Source organism: Ceratosolen solmsi, unplaced genomic scaffold (assembly GCF_000503995.2).
Source record: "Ceratosolen solmsi marchali unplaced genomic scaffold, CerSol_1.0 scaffold19, whole genome shotgun sequence".
Taxonomy (NCBI): Eukaryota; Metazoa; Arthropoda; class Insecta; order Hymenoptera; family Agaonidae; genus Ceratosolen; species Ceratosolen solmsi.
In genome coordinates, this window is record NW_011948443.1 from 1,091,794 (window position 1) to 1,104,868 (window position 13,075).

Consider the following 13,075-nt stretch of genomic DNA (forward strand, 5'->3'; position numbering starts at 1 on the left):
GCGAAGCTACTATTAGAACGACAGTGCGGAATAAATTCCAGTACGCGTTGTCAAGTGTCGCGCCCGCAAGGGCATCTCATTTCGTAACCCTCACCTTGGTTCAAGTTCGGAAGCTTACGAAAGTAAGCAAAACCCAGCGCAAGTGTCGACAATCCAGTTTCGCGCCACTTTGCAATATCTTTCAATCATAAAGCTGCATTCATAACCTCAACCACACACGTGCTCGTTCAAAAGGCGCTAGTGTCGACGAACGAAACTTCGCGCCATTCGCCATTCGTATTCAACAATCAAGCTGCATAGATTATTGTACAGTTGTCTCCGCAACACATCACTTCAATCCAAGAATTTAGTTCTACAAGCAATAATAGTAATACTAGTCAACCTTGTCATTAATAAATAATAGAATAAATAGCATATACTTCAGCCATATCTTTATTGTATTATTATACTATCCCTTCCACTTGTGACCTGTCATCGCTACCACACAACACCCGTGGTCTCTGAGTTGTCAATGGCATCAAATTGTATCCGTCGAACCGGCCTTGATAAAACAAGTCGGAATGACGAGTTGCATTTTGTACAGCATACAATACGTATATGCGTGTGAATTGCATTTAAAATGTTTTTATAGTTTACTGATAATTTATAAATTTGTTGTAAAATAGTTCTTAAACATATTTTCCTAAAGGTTTATAAATTCTTCAACACAATAGCTACTGTAATATTATTAAATTATTTATGTTGCAATTAAATCATAAAGTAAATATGTGTACTAAGCTAATGAAAAAAGTAGTATTTATTAAATTAATTGAAAATTTTATTGTAAATTAATCTCACTTCAATACTAAACTGATTGAATTCTATATGTAACAATAATTTTTAAATAATTTTTTTATTCATAAACATTCTATTAATTTGTTTTAGTTTTTGCCTATTTATATATTCCTGCTTGTTACATGCTCACGTATATTTTAATGCTACACGGGTAAGATTAAGAAGAAACTTCTTGCAAACATCTAAAGGCATGAACGTAAATACAAAAGGTTACCGATATCTAGTGGTGTGCAAGCAGATTATGCGCATTACATTTCCGTGAAAATATGAGTACATGGAGTTAAGACAATGAATCTTATAGCTATCTTTGAGACAATGAAATTTTTTTATGTATTTTTATTCTTGCAGAAATTAGTTCCGTTTATCTATTATTTCCTTATTTTGTTCTATATTCTTAAAAAAGTTGTAGGTTAGGATCCTTTGCTTCCTGTCTAGGCATTAAAGATATTTTAAATTATCAAGCTATAAAATAAGAAATACAAATTAATTTAATTCTTATTTGTTGAAAATATTTAAATAATTTATGATAAGTCATACATGACAAAATTTATACGATAATTTCGAAATCACACTGAATACAATTATTATTTTATTGAACATAAATTGTGTTTATATTATTTATTTATTTCTTTTAGTATTGTAAATCATTAAACACACTTTATATATCTACCTTATATCAAAATGATTTTTTTAAGTAAATTAATATGAAATTTGATAAAGCAGAATTAAATATTTTTGATAACTTTTATATTATTAAAAAAAATTTCATTTATAACTAAAATGTAAACTTACATAATTTACAGTACACATTCATTTGCGAAACTTCAAACATACAGCTATCTTTTGAAAATTTAGCTACTCTTAGTTCTATATCTATATCTATATTCTATATTTGATAACAATATATAATGTTATTTTATTTAAATAAATTTATTAGATAAAATGTGACTTACATTCAATTTTTATAATGTTTAATAATAAATTCTCATAAAATTGTAGTTTTTAAATACAAAATTTATGAATAAAAAATTTAATTTTTTATTTTAATACATTGCAAAATTTTAAATATACAATATATTGAAAATTTCCTTTGTATAAACTATTATTTATAAAAACTGCAAGTTGTTATCAATTTCACATTATATTATAGAGATAACTTGCTTATCATTTTGTAAGTATTTATGTAGTTTAAACGAAATTTTAAACTAATTACTTATATTAGTAATATAAAATATTAGAAATAATACATGTTAATACAAATTGTTTATATTTTTTATTTTATGTTATATTTTATTAAATTCTTAAACAATATATATTTCTATAAATTTTTTTAAATTAATCGTTTAGAAACATGTGCCACAAAAACAATAGATTTTTTGATTAGTTGAATAAATAATAAACTATAAAAGTTTCTTCAATAATTAAAGTTGATAATAATTACATGATAAATAAACAAATTAACATGATGATATACTTATAAAATAAATATTACAAACTTATTAGTTAGTTCTTAAACAATTTTGAATTTACGTTTTAATAAACTCAAAATTTTTTTAAATTAGTGTTTTGGTACAAAGAGTAAGAAGATATGAATCTGAATGTAAAGAAATTATGATATGATTAATGTAGAACAATTGTTCAGATTTGGCGCGAAGGATATATATAATTGAAACAGAAGCTGCGCAAGCCAATTTCGCATCTCGATTCATCTGTGATGGTTGAGTTGCAGAGAACGTGGTATTATTGATTAAAAGGGAATGACGGGAAACTGTAGGAATCGATAAAAGGTGGGTCTTGTATGGACCGGCGCGGTTAGAGTAGCTACAAATATTTTCATACTCTGGGTGGGAAAGAAGATGGCAGATGTGCGCGCGGTATAAGCATTCGTAAAGTTCAGCTAAAGCTCCTTAATTTTGTATTTTCCAAAAAGCATATAGCAAAGTGTTATAGTACTGTTGTTATTCTATATGCCATAATTTAAAAGTAGAATATACTGAAAACAAAAATGTTTATTATCAATAATTGTTTCTAGATATTGCTATTTTCTAAACATTATATTTGATTGAAGTTATTAACAAAATTAAATGACAAAAATTATATAAAACAAGAGTGTATAAAGTATAATTATATATATTATAAGTATAAAAACTAATATTATAATAAAGTAATAGAATAGAAAAAAATAAAGTAATCATAATAAATAATAAATAATTTTGTATTCATGAAATAACCAAGTGGTGATAATTGATTATGCTACCTACAAACAAAACTGTCAATATTTTAACGTTTTCAAAGTGTTATATAACATGGAAGTAAACGATGATGTTAAAACATAAACATGTTTTGGGTACACTGTGGACTCTTTCTTGTAATTGTTCTACCTGGATTTATTAATAGCTTAGATACAATCTCTAAAAGAGGTAAATAGTTTTTTTTACAAATTTATATATATATATATATACATATGCATATATACATATGCGTATTTACACATGCATATATGTGTACTTTCGCCTACGATACCTATATATATATATTATTTATATCTTAAATGATTTAGGTTGCGAAATTTTACTGTTCTAACCTTATTTTGAATATGTATAAATGATTAAACTGTATATGACTTGAAAGTTATTTTAAAAGTTATTTTAAAAAATTATAATTTTAAGAAGCACAAAAAGGTATTATGATTTTATATCAAATTTTGATTAAGAGCTCATACTTATTCATGTCAGAGGCAATGCGAAATGAATTTATTATAATATTTAGAAAATAATATCTATAGAAGAAATATAAGACAATATCTATAAACAAAGTTGTTTTTTTTCTCTTAGGTTAGTATAATCTGCATACAAATACACACATCTACATATAAATATGATTATTTCAAAAAACTTAAAAATTTTTGAATTATTAAAATTGAAACACTTGTTATGAAAGTTTTATTATACTTTAAAACTAGGTAAAAATTCATTTGCAATAAAATAAAATAAATATTACGTATTAAATATATAATTAAAAATTCAATGATTAATTATGTTTAAGACATTTTATTAAATATTTTGAACATAATATTTTTTTTTTAGCTTTTTATTTATAATATTTTATTGATTGTACAATAGTTTTATATAAGACTAAAATTCTACAACACAATTAATTTGTAATTAAAAATTAATTTCTTAAGTATAAATTATAAATAATTAAAATATTTTTATATTTTAACACATATTAAATGCATATCTATAAAATATAATTAATTTCATATTTCAAAATAGTAAAAAACAAATATTTAACATTATATTTCATTATGATAGGCATAACTAATTATTAATATTCTTAATGTAATACAGCAATTAATTGAACATATTAAATTATAGCAATATTAAATATATATTTATAATATAGGAATTTTATTTTCTTCATAAGATTTACACTGAGATTTACTCAATGAACAAATTAAAAAAATTTCTTTTTATAAGATATATTTATTAAAAATTATTATTTATTAAAAATTACTAGTTAACATATAATATTTATAAAAGTAAATATAATTTTGAAGTTCATAAATAATAATTAAACCTAAATTGTGATAATGAAACAATTATTCCTAAAAAGAAAAACTATTTAGTTTACATAAGGCCACAATATTTGAAGATCATATCAACTTAATGCTAATAAATTATAAATTTATTAACAAAATATTAAGTAATTATAATATGAATTTAATAATAAAATGTATTCAGTGCTTAATTATAAAGTATTACTTTTATTATGCACGAGACTAATAAAAAATTGTCTGTTCAGAATGAAGTCTTATTCCTTGTAGAAATATGTATATTTTATGCATATCTTATGTACAATTTTAAATAGTTTTTACTTTTTATACTTAAAAAGGGGAATATTAAATTATTGATTTTTAACAAAAAAAAAACTAAGCTATTTAAATAACAGAATTTTTTCGAAACATATTTATAAAGTAGAAAAAAAAATTAATGTTAAATTATGGAAATACTTTTAAGCAAGTAAAAATAAAAAATTTAGATGTTTTTATCTTATTAATGTTTTGATATTATAACATTTATATAGTTAATTTAAATAAAAGCATAGGTTCATAACATTTTGAAATTAAAAAAACCCAAGTGTACAAATTTTTAAATAAATATTATCTTTTTCATGAATTAGATATCATTTAATAATATTTGTTATCAATATTTTGAGCTTGTATAAAATTATATATTTATAATTTGTGGTTGACAATGTAGACATTAAATCCTAAAACAAATCTCTTTGAATTCTTAATTTAGTAAACTTTCCGTTATTTTCTGAACAACAATATTATCCGTATTGTAATAGACAATAATTAAATATAAATATTATGAAAATGTATAAAATGTAAATGCTAAAATTATATAAATCTAAAAATTTTTAAGTTTTGTTAAAATGTTCTTACAGTTGGGAAAGTGGGTTATGATTGAAGGACTTATTAATAAATGTATAACATTATCAATATTTGAAAGAGATTATTAATTATCAATTTTTATTTTCAATCTTTGTCAGCCTCTGAAACCGTTACAAATTTTATAAGTGTGATAATATTATTAAATTATACAAATATTAGTATATATAGCAACATCCATGTATAATACATAATAATTCTGTCATTTCTGTTTATGAATAAAAATAAACAATTTTTATTTTAAAGGTTATACAAAAACATTATTCTATGTAATCCAATAATAATAAATTTATAAAAGAAAACTGAAAGGGTTTCATTTTAATTTTGTATTATAATATATTTACGTTTTATGCAGAATTTATTAGAAATTACAGTTTAAAAAATTTACTGTTACATTATCTATTAATACGTCAGAAATAAAGTAAGCTACTTTCAGAAAATTTGCTGTTAAATAATAATGTAGCAAGAATAAAATAACAAGTTTATTTGCACACTAAAGCAATATAACTCGATAAGTAAATTATTACGTGTTCGAGATTCCGAAAAATTCTCGAATGTTATTATTTCGGTGAAAAAATGGTTATCGTTTCGGAGGAAAACCTCCAACGGCTATCATTTTGGGGAAAACTCCAACGGCTATAATTTCGGGAAAAAACTCCAACAGTTATAATTACTGCGACATTTTGCAATGGTAATTGAGGGTCCGGAAATACAAGTGCACAATCGCTTCCATTGTTTAAAACACCACAATCACCTTTTTATTGTCAGCTAACAAAGCTGCCGCGTGAATATTTAAGGTAAGCGCACCGCGAGATAGGTGCTAGTTAGCCATGAGCTATTCAGCCATGAGTTAGTCATCCAAGAACCAGTCAGTCGGGTAATTGCAAACACTCTCAGCAGAGCCGCTAGAAAACGAACGTACCAGTAACAATTTCATACTAAGTAGAATGTCATACACAGTGTCCAGAGCACGAAGGAACTGAAAAATATGTATATGTTGAAATGTAAATTATTTAAACTATGTAAGTTTAGACATAGTGTTTAATTAAATATATTATATATATATTATATTATTATATATTATATATTATATTACATATATCTTAGTTTGCATTTTATATTTGTGAAATGTAAACAATATCTTATACATTAACGTAGCTAACAATATATTAATAAAAAAAAATAATACCCGTCTTCACATAGAATATATATATTTAAAATATCCTTCAAGTATTGATATTTTTTATATTTCAACAAATTTGAAAAGTTTTAAGAATTTTTTCACATTTTTATGATACAAGTTACAAACAATATTTTTAATGCTAGCCAAATTAAGAATATCGGTTTTAAGTAAATTGGCAACAGAACAAGATCTTTAAATATTCTTCAATTATCACAAGTTACATCTTCTAATTACCGTTAAATCGTAACATCAATGGATTTAACAATATGAACTATAAGTAATGCATTGTAAATTGGTTTAGAAACAAAGAACGATATCTCTCTAAAGATATAGTTAATTATATATATGTCTTGTTTTTTTTTTTTTATTCGACTATTTAATAAAATTTTAAAATAAAAGCAGTAACTACTATTTACTAGAAACTAATAAATACTTATATAAATATTGTACAATAATTATGCAATGTTGAAAAACAAAGAAAAAAAAATTTATTCCCGGGTTGCACTGAAATTTAAATTTAAATTCAAATTGTTATTAAATAACTTTACATTATTAATATATTTTATTTGTCTTCTTGTATATTTCTGAATTTCAAATACAGATGAAGAATAACTGTATAATAAGTATTAAAAAATTTATAAAAATATAGAAATTCTGAAAATCTATGCCTCTTGTAATGAAATAACCGTCAAACAACTTTTGGAATAACAATATTCAAATACAATTAGAAGCTCTTCACACATTTAAATAACTTAAAAATAAAAATAATAAAAAATATTTATATTAAATTTTAGTTTAAAAATAGCTGTTTTTAATATATATAAAGTTATAATTATTAGTTTTTTCATTTTATTACTTCATATGTTAATATTATATAATTATATTATACATTATATTATATTATAATTATACATTAATATTATATAATAAAAAATTCACTTATATCATTTTCTTATTATTCTTTTTTTATATTACTTGAATGAATAATTTGTTGGTTTCGTATAAATAAGCAACAGTGATATTATATATACTTTTGCTGATAATTTTACTGACGTCTTTATCGATAATCCTTTTCTGATTGCTCATTAATAAAGTATTTGCTTTATTAAGATACCGAAAAAAAGTGAAAAATATTGTAATGCCCTTTACATAGTGACACTTTACATTACTAATATATTGACCTTTACAATTTAAGGTATTCTATTTAACTTAAATCTCATGTGTGATTATTGTATGTATTATAAATTTAAAAAATATATAAACAAAAATTGATACCTTTTTTTTTCTCAAACAAAAATATCTTCATTGTCAATATGATATTCATATATTTCAAACGACAATTCATGTCAAATTATTATGTAAATCTAGTTAGATCTTATAAAATAAAAACAAAAATTTGATAAAACTTAATTAAAATTTTTTATAAATTTATTTACTTTGATGTATATAAAATGGCAAATATAAATAAATTATGCGTTTATCGCTTGTACAGATTAATTTTATGTTATAATCGTTAAAATGCAACTTTTATTAATATTCTTATTGTTAATGTTTGTTCGTAATTTGAAATCGAAAATAAAACTTTATTACTATATATAGTTAAATATATAGATATTTTTAACCAGGAAAATAAAAAAATTTTACAGATTTCAAAGTGATATTTGTTTTAGAATTCCTACGCTTTACCGGTTATTTAAAGTGGCAAAGCGTTTGAAATCTGAAACAAATGCACGTGAGCACTCACCACCTTCAATGTATCTTTATTTTTTAAATAATACTTCATTATCTATTCTGTGATGAATTATTAGTAATGATTCAATTTGAGAATCCTTTTTAAAAATAAATTCAGATAATAAAATTCATTATTTAACAAAATTAAAGTTATTATATACACACTTATATATATACCTATATATTATTAGTTGTAATACCTTATTCAATACTAAATATAAAATACAGCTATTTATGTAAAATAAGTAATACAAAGATATATTGAAAAAAAAATAGATTTAATTTTCCTTTGTTTCTGTGAATAAATGATAAATTACTTCGATGACTTTTTATATATCATCTTGGAATTGATTCGAATTTTTCACGACTTATAATATATGAAATAATTTATTAAATTAATTGGGGATCTTATCTACGATTTATTCATATATACGATTTGACCTATTTTTTAAATTCAAATGTTTAAATATGAATAATTGAAATACTGAGTTATTTTAAGGGAATTATATAATTTTATTGATAATTATATTTAAATAACAGTTATATATATGAATTAATTAATGAATCCTAAGAATGTTTGACTAAGCTTATAACAACATATATTATACTTTATTGATTAAAAATAATTAATTAATTAATAAAATAAAAATTTATTAAAAAGACGTAATAATATTTAATAACTTTAGAGTTTAGACTCGATAAGATTTGAGAATTTCAAGAAAGATAAACATTATGGTTCGAATATTAAGAATTGAAATCTAAAATAAAAAAATCAAATATTATAATTCAATTAGCACTATCACTAATATATACATTTTAAAAGAAATTTATATCACTTAATTTTATTAATGATTTTACCTGAATGAATAAAGTACACATCTTTTGCAATCCGTTTTGTTTTTAGTAAATTATCTATCATTTATGATAACTAATAAATTCACTGTCATAAAAGTAAACTCAAAAAAGTATTTATAAATATTGTTCAAATAGTGAAAATTAAAAATTCTTGGAACGTTTATGAAATAGAGGATTATACAATAATTATATTAAATATCTACGGATGTTAAAACAAGTTTTGTAAGTTTCAGTGCGGCATACATTAGTTATGTACACATAAGTTCATTTTCTATTATATTTTAAGTATTTTAAAATATTTTATTTATATTTTTATACTATATATATTTATAGTATATCTGTTTATGTACTTTATGTATTGCTTATTTTATTAACTATATAATTATTATTTATGTTTAATTTAATCATTTCCAGAGATTGTGAACATATTTCTTGGATTATTTATTCTTCTACTATAAATTATTATTATAAAGATTAAGTAAAATAATCGAATAAAGTAGCATGTATGAATGAATAAAATAAAGAAAAATCAACAGTTGAAAACAAATACTAACATAAATTCCAGACTAATTAAATTAATTTAATTTTTAAAGAGTTGTTTTATGTGAAATAATCTGCAAAATAAATGGAGATTTCTAATTTATTCTTAATTCTATTCGTCAGAATTCAAACACAATAGTTTATATTGAACTTAATGCTGGTATTATTAATATTGAAAAAAAATTATTATAATACTAACATTTGATATCGATTAACAAAAAATAGAATTCTTTATTGTGATCAAAGAAGCCATTTTTTTACTTGGTTTATAATATCATATCAAATATCTATAGTACAAAGTAAAGATTTTTTAGTACAATTTTGCAAACATTAAAAAGTAACTTTTGTAATCAAGTGTTACATATACATAAATTTTACATTTATGCAAATTTTATCTAATATTAATAACAATTATATCAAATACTACTAATCAATAACTAATAATAAATAATAATTATTTGTAAGTATTTTTTTATTGTAATAATTTTATTATAATAAGAATGATTACAAATAATTATTATTTATTATTTATTAAGTTTTTTAATGAAATTGGAAATTATTTGATATTTTATAAATATGTCTAATAATGTAAATCCTTCTGCAGTAAATAAATTAATTAAAAATAAATTTTAATATCAGTTCTTATAAATACAGTAATAAATATTTACTAATAGTAAATTATGTTTAAATTTTTTATTTTTATTTATTGTTCTTTATTTTTTTCTATATAAACTATTACTCTATTGTGCATTATTTATATATTTTTTATGCAGTATATGTCGCGTTTTAGACAATTTTTGAAAGTTAGCTATTTCAATATGACTATTGTATTAGATGTTTTTGTTAGTGATATTATTGTACACGACGAAAATTCATCATGCACAAAAAAGATAAAGTAAACCAATAAAAGTTATCTTTCAATAATAAATAAATTAACTGCCTCTCAAAGTTATTATAGATTATATGTAATATATAACATACAAACAAGTTCTAATTTAATATGTTGATATTTTATATAAATAGAAATGTATCTATTAAATAGAAATTAAACAAAAAATTGAAGAGAAGTCTATAATTAATGAAAATGCATACTTTAACGAATTATTTAATGTTTGGTAATCATACTATTAGAGTAAATGTATCATAATATAAACATTATTACAGTTTATTATACTGCAGTGTACAGATTAACTTTTTACATATATTTTACAATTACAGAAGCAGATTATACTTTAGATGATTCATTTTGGAATGAAGAAACACCCGCTGGTAAGGATATTTCAAATTAATATATATATATATATATATATATATATATATGTATATATATTCTATCCTACTATTTCGATTATTATAGTATTTATTATACGCAGTTCTAATAAAGTACGTAAAGTTATATAAGTACATTTGTCTTAGTACATTAGTACTTTTTTTGTCTTGTCCTCTACATTATTTACTAATTTAAATTAAAACTAGCATCGTGTTAATTTTCAATAATCCTCTGTATTACTCGCATTTTAATTATGTTATCTATCTAATTGTATATCTTTATATTTGAATTGTTGTTGCTGTTATTCGAATTTGTCACCTAATTTATTTTGTTTTATAGACCATTTTCATTAACATCACATACTAATTATCATACACTTATCCAATACCTAAGTGTCACTAAGTGTCATAAGTTACTTGTAAATGTGTCTCTGGAAGGCTTATCTTTTGTTAGTGTACTTTCTGTAGTTCCTCGTATCATTCGAAGTAAATGCAAACTTTCCATGGCGCAAGTTTTTGAAAATAAAAATTGGCTAAAATAAGTAATTATATTACAGATGCAGAAATTGGTCTTAATATAAATTGTATATTCCCTTGAAAGGCTTATGTCTTTATGATACAATAACAAAATTTTACTATCGATTTTTTTGAAAATTAAATCTAATCAATTTGTACTTGGAATTCGACGGGAAAAATATGAATATTTGTTTTAAATCGTAAATATGTCAAATTATAAGGAAACGTTAAATAAGTGTAATAATATTAGTTTTATGAACATTTAAAATATCCTACAATTTTACTTTTCGGTTTTACTCTTTCGATTATATTCTTTTGTCTATTAATACCAATTGTTATATGGAAATTCTAATATATTTAATATTATATAATGTTTCAAGTATACGTTTATGAATAAATTTAACTAACTAAATGTATACAAATCATCTGCTATCTTTTTTTATTTATCTTATAATAAAAATACATTAAAAAAAATATGACAGTAAATGAAATACTAATAAATGAAAGTATAATAGTACATCTTTTTTTAAATTTCTTAAATTATTTGCTGAAAATATTATTCTAGGTGAAGTTGAACGTCTTCTTCGGCAATACCAACAAAATGAAGAGTTAGTAAAAAATATTGGTGCTAATTTTTATCAAATCATCTATCCAGTACAGTTAAGACATCACGAAAAAATGGGTATATCTACAAGAGAAGCAGGAATTCCTAGAGTAAGAAGTCTATTTTATTAGAATTTAATTTGAATATTGTTAGTAAATAATAAAATGATAACGTATAAATGAATATTATAAAAATATTGATGTGTTATAATATTTTTTAAAAATAAGATGACTGTGATTATATATATATATAAACTATTATTATTAATTAAAGATAATAATAAATAAAATTAACTTAGTCAAGTCTCAAAGGTAATATAATGATTTTTAGTTGATGTTTGAATGACTTCGTTTCTTAAGTTTTGTCAAGCTACTGTCACATGCCACTACACAAGGAAGCGCGGGGGTTTACGACCTTGTTCTACGTGTATAACTCCACCACCACGTGCATTACATATAAAGGAGCAGAAGGTTACGACCTTCTACCTGTACATGCAACGCACCTTACCGCTCTGTGGCAATAGCAATACAAAATTTAAGAAACGAAAGCATTCAACCAACAACTAAAAATCATTATAACACAACTAATGCATTATTACAATAAACTACAACAAATACCAACGCTATTATTGAATACATGCACTATCCTGTCCACTTGCCCGCAATGCTCCCATCAACCATCTAGGAGTTTACACCTAACTTTAGATATTTGGCCCTCCTCGCCCGGTACTCTATTTTTAGACATATATAAATTTTGAAAGAATAAATAGAAATATGAAGTAATTTGAAATATAGAATGTATTCATAAAAGTTTGATTAAAAAATATTCCTTTGAATATTTTTAATATATAAAAATGCAATTATGATTTAAACATGAAAATTTGTTTATAATATATATTATTATAATTAATATAAATACATTGTTTTTTAAGTATTGTTTTAGAATGAATTCATAAATTATATTATATCAGTTTATTTATTTCAACAGTTTTTTATCGAAAATATTTTAATAATATGGTACTGATATTATTTATTAAGTTATTAATTAATCATTATATTGATTATAATACTATAATTTTAATACTATA

The 13,075-nt window shown here is 22.0% G+C and overlaps 1 protein-coding gene across 7 annotated transcripts in view; it reads left to right on the forward strand.

The window, feature by feature from the left end:
* Nucleotides 1–2,999: 2,999 nt before the first annotated feature.
* The window catches only part of mmd (disintegrin and metalloproteinase domain-containing protein mind-meld), a 46,214-nt gene continuing 36,138 nt past the window's right edge, over nucleotides 3,000–13,075 (forward strand). For all 7 annotated transcript variants that reach the window (XM_011504170.1, XM_011504175.1, XM_011504173.1 and 4 more), the window contains exons 1-3: nucleotides 3,000–3,254; nucleotides 10,818–10,868; nucleotides 11,950–12,098. In XM_011504170.1, the coding sequence (XP_011502472.1) occupies nucleotides 3,173–3,254; nucleotides 10,818–10,868; nucleotides 11,950–12,098 (282 nt within the window). In that variant the 5' untranslated portion in view covers nucleotides 3,000–3,172. The remainder of the gene's footprint in view (nucleotides 3,255–10,817; nucleotides 10,869–11,949; nucleotides 12,099–13,075) is intronic.